Source organism: Mercenaria mercenaria, chromosome 15, assembly GCF_021730395.1.
Source record: "Mercenaria mercenaria strain notata chromosome 15, MADL_Memer_1, whole genome shotgun sequence".
Lineage (NCBI taxonomy): Eukaryota > Metazoa > Mollusca > Bivalvia > Venerida > Veneridae > Mercenaria > Mercenaria mercenaria.
In genome coordinates this window covers 44,720,837-44,739,919 of record NC_069375.1, presented here as the reverse complement: position 1 = coordinate 44,739,919, position 19,083 = coordinate 44,720,837, and the positions used below count along the sequence as shown (strand labels likewise).

General features: G+C 31.9%; 1 protein-coding gene across 1 annotated transcript; it reads right to left on the bottom strand.

Annotated features, from left to right (window-relative positions):
* Nucleotides 1-1,793: 1,793 nt before the first annotated feature.
* LOC123552682 (beta-1,3-glucan-binding protein-like) lies at nt 1,794-13,183 on the bottom strand. The gene is made up of 12 exons (XM_045342425.2): nt 13,008-13,183; nt 11,089-11,187; nt 8,888-9,013; nt 8,053-8,276; nt 7,756-7,830; nt 7,098-7,158; nt 6,618-6,791; nt 4,808-4,885; nt 3,549-3,651; nt 3,227-3,298; nt 2,412-2,538; nt 1,794-2,169 (listed from the first exon to the last, which is right to left on the bottom strand). Exons 1-12 carry the CDS (start codon nt 13,114-13,116, stop codon nt 1,933-1,935), a joined length of 1,485 nt encoding a protein of 494 aa, XP_045198360.2. The 5' UTR covers nt 13,117-13,183; the 3' UTR covers nt 1,794-1,932.
* Nucleotides 13,184-19,083: the final 5,900 nt, after the last annotated feature.

The following is a 19,083-nucleotide window of genomic DNA, read 5'->3' as shown; positions in this document are numbered from 1 at the left end:
TTGTAACATAATGAGGATTTATATTATCAGTAAATCTTCTTTCTTTCAAACAATATATTTTATTCTGTAAACTCATCTATATCATATGTATTTAAAACTTTTAATTGGGTTTAAAACCTGTGGGTTTTAAATTGTCCGGCATTGGATTTTTTAGAATAGGGACAAGGGGTCAGTCCGGACCAAAGACTAAATCTTTTTTTGGTTAAACCAAAGGTTTTCATTCGGTTTAACTAAAGATTTAAAAGATTTTCAGGGTATTAAGGGTAGCAAGTAGTATTTTAAGTTTAGGGCAAGGTTAAAGTCCACTTATAGAATAGGGACAAGGGGTCAGGGGGTCAAATAACGCTCGCACAAACAATTACTATACTACTCACGTTGTAATTATATGCATAAATGTAAACACACGTAGCAGGTTAAATCTTGTTACTGTCAAAAGAACATGGTGATTCGTGTATGCATAATAATAATAATAATAATATTAGAATAAATTAATTTCTTTCGAAACATAAAGAACAACATTTTTAAAATAGAGGCAGTGTAAATTGTTTGCGTACGAGTGTGTTCAGAACTACCTTTTAATAATACTTTCATTTATACGCTGAAGATGATCCCTAAGTAGATTACAGACCTTTACATATATACAAATGTTCGGTAAAGGTAAATTTTGTCCAAGGAATGTTCGAGGCTATTAATATAAACGCACTGGAACTAGTTCTGTTCTGACAACGTTATCAAATGCAAATTGACTTCATTCTAGCATCCGTCTAAGACTAAGATATCAAAGTTCGTATAGTTATGTTTGATCAAAATGTTACACACAATACATATAAACGACCAATTTAGGAATGGATTCTTTTGACTCAAAATGTCTCTTTGTGAATATTCTCTTTAACTTTTAGAATCGGTACTACTTTATTTCTGAGGATATCATCACGCATTGTTACTTCAAGTAAGTATTTACTATATACCATCTACCTCAAACACTGTTAGATCTTAAAGTATGTATTCAGATGTATGAAAATATCTAAATGCGAACTTGTCATAGGAAACTAACATTAATCAAACATCTCAGAAAACACATGAAGATCGGAGCCATGAGGATATAGAAAAAAAGCGTATCCGCTAATCGTCAACGAGCACGAAAAGTGCTTTTGGTCAAGTTTCCAAGTAACTAATATTATGGTATATGAGAGAAAGTACAGTTGTACAGTGATTTTAAGCCAGCGACCTTAACCACCGGCCACGGAGGCCCCAAAGAAGAACTGAATCATATGTCCTAGCAATGATATATTTACAACACTAAAGTAAGAAAGTAGTAGGTTTTTGTGTAATAATACAATTTAGTATAGCCCGTCCACTTAGTTCAATAGGGAGAGGGCTGATCTACAGATCACGGGATCGGGAGTACGATCCTCGGGTGAGGCGAATGTTCTCCACGACGATTTGATAAAGATATTGTGTCTAAAATCTTTTATCCTCCTCCTCTGATTCATGTGGAGAAGTTAACAGTTACCAGCGAAGAACAGGTTTGTAATCCAAAAACACTAGTTTGATTAAATGCCAGTAATACATTTGAAAAACGGAGTTAAACCCAAAACAAACAAAGAACCAATTTGGTAAATGAGGTAAACACACTTTAGCCGTCTCAATTTACCAAAAGGGTGGTGGGATAAAACATTTTAGATATTTGATATAATAATGAAAAGATGTTCAGACTTTTCTAAATAAAGGGAATAAATTAAGAGGTATTGGAGATACATACATATTATACATACATACATACATACATAGACATTGCATGCAAATATTTACTATGTTAAAAGCCTAGGGTGAAACGATAACGATACAGTTTTCTAGAAAAAACAACCAATAATAAAGAAAGAACAATATGTTTATATGTTGTTTTTTTAATCGCAAATAAATCCAGACATATTAGCCAAAAAGCGACATGGCATGATCGGAACTATAGGACCATATTTTGACCGAACGGACTTTAAGTGCCGGATCCTCGCCTTTCCAAGTTGGCATCCATTGGTGTCTGGACTCATAAAACTTTTTTGGCGCCTCTGGATCATTGTTCGACCAAGGTTTGGCATAGCCGCCATGTTGCACATTGTCGGGGAAGAAACCGTTTGTTCCACCCACGGCGACATTCATTTGTAAATAGAACTGAAATGGAGATAAGTGTATGAAAATAGATTCCCTTTCTGACATTTTTACAAAATTATCAAATAGTATATAACCTTGCTTTCAGATTCTTAGAACTTTATTTTGATATTGGAAATGAAGTTACAGTGTGATGTTTATCCGAGATTACTAGTTTATATATCTTAATTAAGACCTATGCTATTATGCCATTATCAAAGATCAGAGGAATAGGTATTCTCAGAGTTATTATTTTTTCCATTTACCTCACGATCAAAAGGCGCATCATTCCCTCCGTTCTGCCAAATATTACTGCCTGAAAAATGACCCTTCTGAAAGTATCCTCCAGGTGGAGTGGCTGCTGTAAGGACTGGCTTTCCGTCGACGCCCAAGCTGAAATAGTTAGTTAAATCTATCAGAAATGCAGCTCATGTAAACTTGGACGCAATGTAGTTATATTTTCTAGTTCTTTTTGGTCATGGATTACATTCATGTTTACAGTCAAACCGAGTTTTTTTTATCAGGTTGCTTGGTTGCGCTCTGTGCTCCAAAGGACTTTTCATATATTTTATTAATATGATATTGTATAGCACGTTTTGTAATAAATTTGTTCTATTCATGCAAGACAGGTTTCTTTATTTGTATAATTTCTTGATGGATTTTGATCAGTCATTTATTTCTATTTGCACTTTTATTTCTTTCTTCTTTTTTTTCAGATGCAATGAAACACTTCTTTTATTGTTTCGTCGCATTTTCCTTTGCTATTTTCATAATCTTTTTTTTTGACTTAAGAAGTACACACGAGTGCAACTGAGTAAAAACAATATGTCGGATACTATGAGAATTTGCAAACAATTTAGATAAAGAAATTCTTGTTTTATGCAAAAACTTACCCGGGATGTTTGTTCTCTGTATCATTCAACTGATTAAAAGAAAGTTATGTGTTTTTAAAAAAGTAAAGTTTATTTAGAAGCTGAGTTATGAAATTATGTTTCTTTTATGCATTGTACACGTACACAAATATTCTGTTGTATCGCTAATATTATGGCTGTATATATAAGATATAAAAACACAAGCATACATGATATGGTCAGCAGTCCAGTCCATATAGTATGTATGGAAATCGTCTCCCCATGTTCCAGAAGACAAATCCCTGTAACAGGTGAAAATACACTTTTCCAAGTTTGACTTTATAATGCGCTGCTCGGAAATATTAAATTTGCGTATCACAAAACTGTTGATTTCACTGTAGTTAGAAAATTGTTTAAAAAAGTGGAAAATATTGTGTACTCTTCTTTGAATGAAGTGAAAAATATAATAATCAGAATCCCAAATTTTCACTTCAATTTGCGTTCAAATTTTGCAGTACACATTTAATACCATTCAGATACAGATAATATTACCGATGTTGTGTCGTCATTCCCCATCTGTCTTGATCCCAGTTTGTTCCCCAGTGCAGTGTTGACATCATTTGATGTATTCCAATGTTGCCATAGTTACGATTTCCTGGCATTATGCATACATTATATTGCATTTCTAGATATGATTACTGCAGTAGCAAACATAATATATGTCTTACGTATACTTATTTTGATATCATCAATATTCACACTACCTTAAGAAATGAATTTAATTTTTTTGTAGCTCATGCGAAATTATTTCAATGTGATGGACAAAATCCATAAACTGCGTTTTCCTTACTATAGTATAGGTGGGTGTCGTCAAGAGTGGCACGTTATTACTCAGCGGCGTTACTTTTGCAAATCAAGAAAAACAAATGTTTTAATTTTCAATGGAACAATTAGGCAGAATGTATATATATAGATCTATATTTACATTTAATATATTTACATTTACTCTGCGTGTATTGAAAGAATTAATGTTTATTTTCGTATAAACAGCATTGGTGCAGCTTGTGTGATCTGAAGTGGTTCACTGTCACAAAATAAATAAACAAAATGGCGCTACAAATATGTCCATTGAAAGGCTGCTGCTTTTTAGGCGTTTGGCATTTCTACAGCTATGAACCACTTTGGGACTTCTGGCAAATCATCAAAAACTCACTAGCGCGCTTCATGATTTTGCAAGAAGTCCACATTGGTTTTATACAAATATAATGCATTTTAAGAAAATACAATTAATAATAATATGTTCAGCTCATAAACGTATACGAATAATAACTATTACACATTAATAGAGCATTATTAGCAACATATAGAATTCATGAAATAAGGTTTCTACGACACGCAAAACTTCTATAATTGCAAAAAAAAAAACCCTACGTTGCTTTTCAATGACAATCCAGTTAGATTAAACAAATTATGAAAATTTCCATTTGTCTCCGACCACCCCACCATCTGTTTTGAAGGTATTTTCATGCAGCTTGAAGAGGGTGACATACACTTCATTCAGTCATTAACAATATTAAACTATCTATCGGTAACAATAAAAATTCTGTCTTGTAAGAATACTTTCTAAAACATTTTGTATATTGTATAACATGGTATATTCATGCTAAAAAGAAAAATGCTGACGTTCATCATAAATTTCGAATAAGGCCACTTTTATGTGATGAGACATTAGGTATTTAAACAGTCGATTAAACTTCAAATTTTAAAACACTCCTCTATTGAAATTCTTGCTGAAATAGTTAATCGTTTACCTCTTGTTTCTACTATATCAATTTCTCCTGATCTTGGCCATCCACCATAATGTTCATCTCTTGGCATCAACCAGATAGCTAAAATAATATGATACAATGAGTTAGTATGTTCTACAATAAGACAATACAAAGCAATGTCTCAGAAATGTTACAAGAAATATACTGAACCAATATCGAAAGGGGTTGAAAATATACTTCGCTACGTTTTATTTTATATGCTTCGGTGACTTATTGTCACAGGCCATTGAGCGCGATTTGTTTTATTAGATCATTTGATAGTTTTAGGCATCATTTAATTATCAGCGACCGAAATATAGTTGTACAGAAAAAATGACAGAAGTAAAGAAAGGAAGACGATAGTAGTCCGTAGTCATCCCTGAATAATATGTCGCCAAAATGTAATGGACAGGAGTAACTGATAGAAGTAAAGAGAGTCCGTTTTTTTTTAAAGTAAGTGGATCTGTTCTGTATTTCTCTCGGTGCCAGTGTAATCTTGACTGTTTTATCAAGGTGACATTCGTGTCTGAAATGAAACCCTTAATCCCTTATTTCGGGATAAGAAAGCTTAGGACTTTTTCGTTGTTTTAAACAAAAAATCTATCGTAATACAAACCTGTCGAAACGGTCGAAATAATGGAGACTGACTTGACCGTGACTTTTTCAAACAGATCATATACTTTATATTCTCCCTGTATAAAAACATTAGGGTTTGCTGCAAACTGTAGATCAGATTGGTTATTTATTAAAGTTTCAAGGTTTCAAGGTTTGTTCGGCAAATTCGGCATTATACATGCCTTTGGCCATTGACAAATATAAAAAGAACATGGCATATTAACAAATAGTACAATACAGATATAAATATATAGTGCAAAAACAAAATAAAAGTGTGTGCATACAATAAACAAACGAATAAGTTACAAAAGTATGTTAGGAAACATCCAAACAAACAAAACATAATTATAACAATTTTCGTGAAATTATGTGGTATTATTTTTAAGTGTATTGACTACATATTGTGTGGCTTCTTTAATAAACTTAGCTATCTTAACAAGCAGCTTAGCATTTTTCGAAAACATTAAATTATTAAATTTCTGAATAGTGGGCCATTGTGTAATACCAAGGTACTTCTTTCTAATATCTGTATATTTACTACAACAAAGAATGAAATGATATTCTGACTCCACAACAATTTGGTTACATATCTTACATAGTCTGTTATTTCTATCTATATTATTATATCTACCCGTCTCAATTTCAAGCTGATGTGAACTTAATCTTATGCAAGTAAACCTTTTTCGTAAATCAGTATTTTTTTTATTTCAAAACAGAATGACGTTTTATATTTACAGTAACTTTCCAATTTAGGCATAGCATTTATAGATTCGCTCCACTCTTGAATGAATTGATCATATAATCTGCTTTTCAACAACGGGAAATAATTCAAATTATTATCAAAGTTCATGCGTATATCAGTGTAACCAAGGTGATCTGTAATAGAGTTAATTTGACTTGACCACCGTTAATAGTTCTACACTGGTCAAGATAAATGCCATATAAAGCAGATTAAGGATGTATTCTTTTGTTGACGTTTTTCTACCAAAAATGGGTCTGTCTTTTCCTTTTAAATATCACTGTTACCTTATTTGGCATACAATAAACTATTTTTACCATACAGCATAGTTTTCATGATTTAATATAATTATTTAAACTTTTCAGTTGAATCAAAATGTTATATACCTGGTTTGGTCACACCATTACACTTTCAATTTCATTGTAGATTTTTGTTCTATCACCATCATAAATATAATACCTGGCCATATCCAATCCCCTACAGGCATTTTCGCTTCCACCTCCACTCGACCGTACTTGAAACTGAATTTCTCATTAGTAATCAGTTTAGAAGACATTATGGGCGGGATAATGGCGTCTTTAGAGTCCCTTCGACAACCATAAAACTCCTTTTTTGTACAAATTCCCCATTGCTCTAAAATTGATTGCATACAATTTTTCACATTGAAACTAATATTAAAATAGAAGAACAGTTACGCAAAGGCAGATTCTAGGACAAAAGTCATTTCCAATAAATATGATGCATTTTAAATATTATCAAAATTAACACGAATTAACAAATAAGGAAGACGTTTTTTTTCGTTCAACCTAAATTCCCAGTTTAACATACGTTTTTAATAAGCATATGCCTTTCTTTGTCAGAATTAAAAAATGGTATACCTTTTTGTACTATTTCATTAAAATATGTATACAGTGAAAGTAATAGATAGAAAAATCTTACGCTGAACATCAAGCACACCGTGGTAGAGAAAATCCTCACCAAATTTATCTGATGTTAGTGTCTGCAAAATATATAAGTTAAGAACTAAAAACTAGGTTCGCCAGTTTCAGATTTAGGAATACCAAATATCCAGATTGTAATGACTTTGCAAATAGAAGACCTTGTAAGTGTACTGTTTAGCAGAGCTGTATGCGCTTACTTAATAATGACATGGGAAAAGGAGAAAACTAGACATTTTAAAAGCCTACGTACGTCTAAATTTCAGACATGACGTTAAAAATACACCCCTAACCGAGTTGCATGACTGCCAGTACATAATAATTTCTTAAACAATTTAATGGTAGTATTGTTAGTGAGACTGGCATGACTGCCTGGGCAAGCCATATTTAATATGACTGATAACAGACTGCATTTAACAATGGTGGTTCCGGAATTTGGGTTTATATGGTGCTGTTGCTGTTTTCCAAGAAATTTTTCATGTGTTCACACTCTCATATCTGAGTTCGGGTATTTGTTTCAGTTGGGTTGAATTTAACACTTTATACCTATGATTAATATACTAATAATTATGAATACAATACCGAGCTTCTTCTTAATGAATAAATGTACTCGTGACAGATCTTAGAGCAGGACCGCCATCCATTGTATAGGTACTTACCGGTAGTAAATACAACACACCATCCCTAACGTAACTGTTGGCTGGTTCAGGAGAGTATATCTGGCACTCCCAGTTCTACCAATATGAAAATGTACAGAATAATTGTATTATTTAATAATTAAAGAATAAAGGTACTTTAGTTTGAACAAAACTAATGGAAATATTGAACCCCTGTAGGATATGTAACTGTAGTATTAGTTTAGCTTATATAGTCGTCCTAATTTGTAACGATCAAATATTACCCATTATATTACAAAAATATATTTCAATAGAGATTTGTTTTCTAATTTCACTCACTCCGCCTCCAAATGCCGACACGTCGTGCTTCCATTTAGTTTTATCAATTGTGTTTCCATTGAATTGGTCAGAAAAGATTAATTTCATGTTCTGGCTTTGACTTGGATAAGTTTGCGGTATTGTTGTTGTTGTTGTGAGCGGGTGCTGGCTATTCGCTGAAGCTGATTCTGTGCTTAAGCCACCAAAGGTGTTATTGGTGCTTGTACTAGAACTGGTTCCCGTCTCTGTATTTAGGAAGACATACCTTACATTTGAATCAGTCAGAAATGTGAACCACCAAGAAAGTTCTCACAAATATGTTTACACGATTTACAGAAACAACCATTTAGTAATATTTAATTTCCATATATGTTTATATGTAAACCTAATACATGATTTTAGATACTAGTTATTACAAAGAAATAAGGCGTACACAACAGACACCAGAATAAAAGATATCTTGATAATTATAAACTAGAACTCATTTCGGAATTCAATGAAGCCTAGTAAAAACTAAAGTAAAACCAATTAACGAAAAATATAATATTAATAGCAATAAATAAATTAAAATATGAAAATATTTGTTTCTTTCGGTGTAAGATCAAAATATCTTTCACCGATACAATATTTTTACTAATGGTGTAGTCACGAGTGAAATGTACCACATGGTATTCACTCGTTAGGTAGTTTGATCTAAAATGTAACACAAGAAAAACCTTTGCATTTCATGTTTATCTAAATTTCACGGAAAAGAAATCTGTATTTCATTCTACTATTAAAAACAAAACAAAAATAACACGAACAAAAAAAAAAAAGAAGAAAAAGAAGAACAACAACAAAACACACACACACATACGAGCTTTCCAATGCAAATTGCTGATAACTTCACCAATTCCGTTTATTTTAAAATACAGGGCATAGCTGATCCCATCTCCCGGATTCACTTGTACATTGTTGTTCTCGTGTGTCCAAAAACCATCACCTGAAGAATAAACCCGGAGTGGTCTTTCAATAGATTCAATTAAAGAAATGTTCAAGAATAAAAATGGACAGAAGACAATTCTTAAAGAGGACTACGAGTTTCGGATGAAAACAAACTGGTTACGTTGATTTTGTCACAAATCCTTTTCACCAAAATCCAGTTCCATTCACCGTGCTTATATTGTACCAGAATTAAATCATTTTAACGTGTATATCGAATCTAAGTTAATGACAAAATAAAAAATAAGATATCATATACCTTTTAGAATACTAGTCAATGGCGATAACTTTTACAGTATTTTGAAATATTTCCGATGTCTAAACACTTTTTTTTCCAATTAGAAAAGACTCGTTATCAAAATTTACTCCTTTTTTGTAAGAAACGACAACACTCGGAAACAAGAATACTAGAAGTTATTTGATGAATATAACTTTTCACATTAAAAACATTGCCCGTATATACTGTACATTGTATACATGCTTTCATCACGAATGTATGCATCGGTCACGGCTCACGTATGTGTATTTCATTTATACATTAGCCTGACAAGTAAGAAAGCGTGAAACTAGATATTTTGTAACCATTGTTACATTATTTTGGCTGGGAAACATTCGTATAAAATCCAGATATCAAAGAATATTACGTGTCATCATTAGTGATTGTCATATCCTTTATCAAAAATAAATTTATCACACATATATATAACATTTATGAACAATACATGTATCAAAGTTATGAATAAAATCATGGTTTCACTTCCTGCTATGATTAGTTTGAATGAATATATTGCAAAGTAAAAGAACACTCAATCAAAACAAGATATGCAGTATCAAAATAAATGGCATTAACAAACATGGAACTAACAACTACAAACAAAAAGAATGTGTAGTTATGATGATAAAACACTTTTAATTTATACTAAGGTTTCATATATTGACTTTTATAAATTAGAAGATTTATATGGTAGCCAAAGCCAATACAGCGGAAAATTATCCACGCCAGTCCTAAGAGAAAACAAATACTTGATCCTGGTAAAACAGCTGAATGTCATATTTGATATGAAAAAGATGCAGAATAGAAACGAGAAAAAATATAGAATACAGCCAATAAAGACAATAATCGTTTAGAAAAATACATACGATATCGAAGAATCTCAAATGTGTTAAGGTGTGACAATAGCGTTATTTCCTAAGGCGATGCCATAACCATAGCTTTGTGTTAATGACAAGAGTCTAACCAGTTATAAAAAGAAATAATAAATATACAGGTTATACAAAAATATGGAGCGACCAGTTTGGTGCTCGGAAATATATCGGAACACAAAAAGTCAATAATAGTTGAGAATTGGCAATTCGATGCTAATATCTTTGTCACTTGGTGATAAAGCTTCTTTGGAGAACATACACATTCTACACAAACAGTTTGTTTTGATGGGCATCCTTTACACTTCAGTCTAATTTATGTAGTTTAAAAACAATCATATTTGACCCAAAATTTAGCAAATGTCAATCCACAGGGATACTCTTGTCAAAAAATTAAACATTATTAAATATAAAATGCATTATTTTATTCATTTGAATTATATATAGTTTATCTTTCAAAAAGAATAAAACATGTAAATTAGAAAAAAACACTTTTAGAGATGTGCCACAGAATAAATTACAATGATGGTGATTATACATGATTTGCATCAAGAATAATTATTGTAAAATACAAGTATCAAATTACAAATTGACATACGTTTATTAGGCCAAGACAATGTGTTTAATGTCTTAACATCATTTTCTTGAATGAATGTAGCAGTATGCACAGTGTACAATGTATTACTTTGAGTTTCAACAACACATTTATCTATGCTTATAAAAACTATACTGAAAAATGATTGACGAAGAAGTTTGCAGATGAAGTTATGAAAATACATTAATTCAAGAAAGTCCTGAATTGTCCACTTGTTATCTCGTAGTATGTATTATACCGGTATTATCAGAATGATTTTCACGAAGTTCAGGTAGGGAGAATTAGGTCGCTTTATATGCTAGGTTGTGATGGGTCTTTAAAAACTCAAAGTTTCTTACCTGACTTATGATATACTTCATAATTATAGTCCCCATTCGTATACGGAAGTACTTTGTTGATTGTGTAGTGATATCCAACTTCCTGCAAACCTGGTATATCTGAAAGTAACAGTTGGAGCTAAATGTAACAGCAAAACGTTAGAAGTCACGATGATAGAAAGTGACTCATCAAAGCATATTTTGCTTTACCCTACCCTATGATGTTCTCAGGACAAGTTAAACACTTCAAGTCAAATCAACCAATCAATGTACATGCAAAGGCAAACATTTCACATTTCAAAATACTAGTTGATATGGTGGTTTATTTCCGCCATTTTGTGTTTTCGCCCCGACACAATGACACGAAAGGACGATAACTGTCTATTAGTTGTGTCTTCGTCTAGTCGCGTTTCGGGACAAATACACTAGGACGCGATACATTCAAGGCAAATAGACGATATATTTTACTGGCAAGTTGTCGTGTTAGCGGGTTTATACCGTCATGTAGTCGCCATATGTTGTGACTTTGTGTCTCCACCCCGAGCCCACAAGGACATAAACATACGACAAGTTAGCAGTTTGTCATCTTTTCTTGTCCTTGTGTCTTCGCCACGAGAACCTAAAGACACGACAAACTGGTATTTTCCCAGCCAGCATTCTATATCAGCCCGATATCAAACCGATCATATCGTTGTCGCGAAATAGTGTGACACGCAGTGCTTCTTCAAAGTTTTCTTCAAATATACACTTTAATAATTCTCAGAGTAATTTACTTGAGAACAGATGTGTCTCGCATCATCAGGTGTATGACTGTTATTTGATTTTATTGATATGATATTTTCCACAACTATATACTACACGTTTTATACAGTTACGTAAGTTTTCTGCATATTCTTAACACTATTAAAATTGTTCAATTAGAATTTTAAACATATTTATATTTTATTTTTTTTTGCAAATACAAATATTTCTATGGCGGTATTTTACATAAACTAAAAATGCATCTTAATTATAACCTCCCTTTATTACATATAAAATTTTGATAAATACCGTCTACATATTTTGTTTGGAACCTAGTTTGATTAATTCTGGCATACATAATATTTGCTCAATAAATTAGCACACATAAACAATTAGATTACTTTTTTACGTTTATCAATAATATTTTGAAAACTATAGCTATATAAGAGAATCCAATATCGGCCCGATGTCAATTCAACTTACGAAATAGTTACATTGATTGATGACGATCTACCGATTTCAATATTTTGCGGCATTTCAACGGTTCGATCTCAGAAATATATGATCATTTTGTGTCGATCCGCCGTAAAACCTAACTCACTAACTCACAACGGCCCGACGTCGGCCCTACATCGGCACGTTTTGCCGACATTCCGTCATTATACATACATCGGGCCGATATAGTCATGCTGGCTGGGTTATCATCCTTTCGTGTTCTAATGTCTTCGCACTAAGCATACAATGACGCGAAGTGTCGGAAATGTTTCATATCCTCGTGTCTTTGCCTCAGTAAACGAGGATATGAAAAAATGACAAGTCAACAATGTTTCATCCTTTCGTGTCCTCGCCCCCACCCAAAGATACGTGACGACTGAAATTGGTCACCGCCCACCCGCTAAACTCAGTAGGGAGAGCAGATATCTACGGATCGCGGGGTCGTGAGTTCGATCCCCGTGCGAGGCGTATGTTCACCGTGTTGATTTGATAGAAGATATTGTGTCTGAAATCATTCGTCCTCCACCTCTGATTCATATTCATGTAGGGAAGTTGGCAGTTACTTGCGGAGATCAGGTTTTTACAGATATAGAATCCAGGAACACTGGTTTGGTTAATTGTCCGCCGTTACATAACTGAAATACTGTTGAAGAACGGCGTTAAACCCAAATAAACAAACAAGAAATTGGCTAGCATAAGTTTACCTTTAACTTTGATTTGAAGACCTCGTTGCGTCAAGAGAGACAAATGCACTTCAGGTGTCAACGCCTCTGCGTAAACCAGCGAAAATAAGAGCAAAGCAATCCCAACCATAGTATCACAATAGAAAAACTTGGCGTCTTTAATGTAGGTCAAAGCGACAAGAGAAGAGCAGCGTTGGTTCCATTATCAATTTAAGACTAAGTGATATAAAGACTATATTTCTTCTTATCTGTAGTAAACTGTAAATAGATAACAGAATTTTGAGAACGATCTATCGAACATAAAAGAATAAAACACGAAAAAACGTGTTTCTTTTTTAAAATTTCTTTATTACTTTATTAAAAGTCTTCTAATATACTGTGAAGTTTCTTTAGATAAGTACTCGTACAAGTCGGAAAAACTAGTTTTGCGAAATTGTTTTATACTCTTAATTTGATCAATACGCTTCGAATGCCCAACAGTTTCTATGTAAATATATTTTACAATATTTCCAGTGAATGTTAGAAATTTCTTACATACTAAGAAATATATATTTTGAAATTAAATATGAAAATTTCAACAAAATCGAGTTGAGCTTTGACTTCAATTTTATCAGTCAATAAATTTATTATAATAATACCTATATAAACTTTGTCAAAAATATGGCTTGTATTTCACAAGTAAATATGACCAGACAGAAAAAAAATCGTATTGTACCTTTCGTATAGTATGTTGCAAGACTACTTTCATTTAATATGCATGACCTGAAATGGCCGGAGGTCAATATATACCACACAATTCATCAACTATTTGCTTTGAATCTATATCAAGCCTAATGCGTCATTTACCATAGCTATGGATTTAAGTCTATTCGTCCATTTTACAATGTGACAGGTAAATTGGTCAGTGTATAAGACTGCATGTATTTCAATTTCAAGTAACCCGGTCACTTGAAAAACAATTTGCACGTAATAAACGGATATCAGTAGTTAGAAACATGATGGTTTTGAAACATCTGACCCCCCATGACCCCTTGTCCCTATTCTAAAAAATCCAATGCCGGACACTTTAAAACCCACAGGTTTTATCAAAGATACAAGCTGAAAATCTTTTAAATCTTTAGTTAAACCGAATGAAAACCTTTGGTTTAACCAAAAAAAAGATTTAGTCTTTGGTCCGGACTGACCAATGCTGGAAAATTAAAAACCCACAGGGTTTAAACCCAGTTAAAACCAACTAAAAAGTTTTAAATACATATGATATAGATGAGTTTACAGAATAAAATATATTGTTTGAAAGAAAAGATTTACTGATAATATAAATCCTCATTATGTTACAACAAAAAACGGGAGAAAAATGATAAAGGCTACTTGTTCATCTTGTGGAAAAATGAAATCAAAGTTTGTTAAAAGTACAGGGGGTAGTTTAGATACTCACAAAGCAATGTTACCTTTATTACCTAAGAAAGGTTTAACACTTCCAGGATATAATTATTGTGGGCCAGGAAATCCCCTAGATAATGGACCCCCTGTCAATGAACTGGATGCAGTATGTATGGACCATGATTTTTGCTATGACAGTGGTGTGAAAAAGGGTACATGTGATAAGCAAATGCTTTCCAATTTAAATAAAACTAAATCAAAAACATTTGGAGAAAAGATTGCAAAACATTTAGTTGTAAAACCAGCTATCAAAACGAAATACACACTTGGTCTCGGACAAAAATCAAAAAACGGGAAAAGGGGGTAGAGTATACCCCCGGAATCACATGGAGCGATGAATTAGCAGAAGAATTGCACAAACCAATTAAAAGAAAATTTAGGAAACGAAGAGTGATTGTTAATGATATTGATGATACTTGGTCAGCTGATTTAGTTGACATGCAAGCTTTTTCAAAATATAATAAAGGAGTAAAGTACTTGTTAACCGTTATTGATATATTTAGTAAATATGCTTGGGTTATTCCATTAAAGAATAAAACTGGAGAATCTGTTACTGAAGCATTTGAAAAAATAATTTTAGAAGGACGATTACCAGTAAATTTTATGGGTAGATGAAGGAAAAGAATTTTATAATAAAAAGTTTGAATCATTTTTGAATAAAAAATAAGATTAATATGTACCATACATTTAATGAAGGAAAGGCTGTAGTAATAGAAAGATTTAATAGAAGTTTAAAAAGAATAATGTGGAAATATTTTACAGCAAATAATACTTATACTTATTTAGATAATTTGCAGGATATGGTTGATAAATATAACACAAACAAAACATTCTAGTATAAAAATGACACCAACCGAAGCTAGTAAAAACTTATATAAAGGTACTGTTTACTTAATTTATATGGTGATTTAAAGATACCAAAGAGTAAAACAAAATTTAAAATTGGTGATCGAGTTCGTTTAAGCAAACTTAAAAGACATTTTGAAAAAGGATATACACCAAACTGGACAGAGGAAATATTTATAATTTATAAAATTAATAATACAAATCCCAGAACATACACTATTAAAGATTTAAATGATGAAATAATTCAAGGTTCATTTTATGAACAAGAACTTTTACCTACTACACAAGAAGTTTTTAGAATAGAAAAAGTTATTAGACGAGACTATAAGAAAAAACAAGCTTTGGTAAAATGGAAAGGTTACAATGAAAAATTTAATAGTTGGGTACCATTTAGTGAATTGAAAGAAATTTAATTTAAAATATATATTATATAAATGGTCCATAAAAATTTAATTTCTAATAATGGAATAGAAACATTAGATCAGTTAATCATTCACTTAACTAAACTAGCTGCTGCTTACAGAAAAAGTTATAAATTTTGTGGGAGAGTAAGTACCGGATTATATATTACAGCAGGTGTCTTTGGTTGTTCAGCTGCATTAGCACTTGTTCCAGCTATTCCTATATTTGTAGCAGTTGCTGGCGCTGTTCCATCAGTAATTACCATATTTACTAACAGACTAAAACTTGACGACAAGAAATTTATTTTAAAAGCACATCATCATAAAATAAAACAACTAATAACAAAAGCACGGATTGGAAAAGTAAATAAAGAAGAAGAGAAACAAGTTATTCAGGATATTTTTACAATACTATAGAAATGCAGAAAGAAAAAAAATATTCAATGCCTTTTGAAACGTATATGAAGGAATTTAAACTTAACGGATATAAAAGTAAAAAAGAAGAAGAGCTGTATTAAATTTTACGTGTGTTTTTAGAGATTTTTTTCTATAAGTATATTATATATAGATGGTTAATAGAAAGGTAGATAGAATGATTATGCCAAAATTATCTAGCACTTTAGGAGAAATAATGAATCCAGATAAAAATCCATATAAGAAAGTTCTTAAAAGAAGAAATGTTATTAAATCAAAACTTGATCAAATAGTTAGCGATGAATATAAAAATCATGTCATTGATAAATTACAAATGTTATAGATCCTTATCTTTTAAAAAATAATTTATTTGAATGGAACTGTGGTTGTCTATTAACTGAAGAAGAAAATGCTGAAAGATTATGTGATTGTCCCAGACCAAATAATATTCGAAACAATCCTAAAAAAGTTATTGTAACCGACTGTGATACTAATGAGAGAAAAAACATATAAAAGCAATTATGCAGCGTCTAAAGACCTTGGTATTAATTCTGGGTTAATAACAATGTGCTGCAAAGGAGAAAACCGAGTAAAATGTGGAATATCAAAAACTAATGGAAAAAGATATAGATTTAAATATTTTATTTCTTCTTAAAGATAATTTAAAACTTTATTTATTTTATTATATTTTTTAATTATTTTTTTAATCCTTTTTTGCTTAACGAATTTTATTTTCTAAATATAATATATAGATGGAAATCGAGAGATCCATGGAAAAACATGGTTAGCATAATAATGTCATAACAGTTAAGTCAGTGCAGATGGGTTAATTCTAAACTTTGAAGTAAGAACGTTTGAATCTCAAATTATCTAAGACGATTAGACACTAAAGCAAGCTGCTTTAATAATTGAATAATAAAAGAAAAATATTATGCCTTAACTGCAGTATTCTTACAGCTGCAATAACTTTGCAAACCCAAAAAATGAATGCATTATTTTTCAACAAACGTGATGTAATACTCTTGAAAGTATATAGTATTTGTCACATTTTTGCAGTAATATCATGAATTTTGATGTGGTATTTAGAACAGTGCAAAATTATTTTAATTATATTTAATCAATCAAATAGTAACAGTTATGCTAATGGTAGGGTGCGCCAAGTTTTAAATGTTTGGAAACGATTAATATCTATGTCTTAAAGCTCTACTCTACTGAAATCTCAAACGGTGTTAGATGTATTGAAAATGATCGTAGATTTATTAATATAACTACATTTAAGATTCTATTTCAAATTTTATTGTTTCATATGTACCGATATTATTATCATTTTGGTAATTATATAGTAAATATTAGCTCATTGAACAGCGATTATTATTATGAGATATTAGGTCGTAATTAAATTAATTAGAGTTTGAAATCCATCTACCCGCTCCATAAAGCAATTTTAGAATTTAAAATGAAAATAATGTATGCCCCTTTCAAAGACTGTAGATGGATTGACAAAGCCGGTTGATTGATTGATTGATTCATTCATTGATTCATTTACTGATTGATTAAGTGATCGATTGATTGATCAATCGATCGATTGGATGGATGGATGGACGGATGGATAAACATCAAAACACCTGATGACATTACACAGTATTTATGAAACATATATTAGGAAAAGGTTAGATTTATATACAATGTAAATGAGTAATGCAAAAATTCAAGTGCAAAATTAATTTATTATTCGATTAATTGATAAACATCAAAACGCCTAATGATATTACACAGCATTTATGAAACGTATATTAGGAAAAGATGAGGTTTTTGCAAATTAAGAATGCAAAGACGGTTCTTCAAATCTATATTCAGCTCAAACACAATGTGTACATGCATTAACTATGTAAGAACGATAACAAAACTCTGTTAACTGATATATTTCCTGTAAAGGTGCCCATACCACAATATTCTTACTGCAACTCGAAGCTTTTCCAACAGATATCCTTTTAATTCGTCCCCTATCGATTGATGCTATTGTATTCAGAAAGGAAGTTTTTCCAGCTTCAACTGGTCCCAGTAGCAAAATACGATTGTTTGAAAAACCTGTTTTCCTTGAGTCTTTTTGCCGTATATCACGTACAAGTTCATCAGCATACTGGAAAGTAATTACTATATGTGTCTTTTAAGACGTTAAAATAATTGTTAAAAAATATTGCAACAAAGTTTCTTTGGGATTCGTTTTTCATGCTATGTCTTGACGAGGCAGACCGATATGATACACAACTGAACAACATTAAAAAGATCATTCCATCTAAGCCAATAACTTTCGATACTATAAATGCCTTTGCGTGTTTTAAGTCTAATACACTATGGTTAAGAGATAACATATGCATGGCCTTAACGATATAGTGAATATGAAGGACGGAGGAGGGCCGTCTGTGATATGTTGTTTGTAAACAAGCAATATATTACAAGTTACCTGTTTCGTCCAGCCGCCTCCTTTATCTAGACATCTCCATTGGCCTTTCAAAAAAACAGGTTTTACAGTAAAATAACAAATATTAATAGCGCGTTTGTATGGCATGTCAAACGTTGCTAAATTATATATGTATGTTATTATTATTGTATGTTTGTTATTGTTATTCAATGTCTTGTCATTCATATTCTAAAAGTCATTATTGTTATTCTACATTTCGTGATTCTTATTGTATCTTTGATATTGTTACTCAATGTCGTGTCATTCATATTCTATGTCTTACCATTGTTAGTGGGCGGATTTGGCTAGTTATGAAACATGGCTAAGGTCTTATGGCCAAACACATTTTGTTTAGGTTTGGTGAAGATCAGATGAGAAATGTTCGACTTAGAGAGCGGACAAGAGTAAAAAGGCGGATTTTTCAGTAATTAAAGGGCCGTAACTCCAAAACGCCTAGACCGATTTGGATAGTTATCAAACTTGGCCGAGGTCTCATGGGCAAACACATTTTGTTAAAGTATGGTGAAGATCTGAT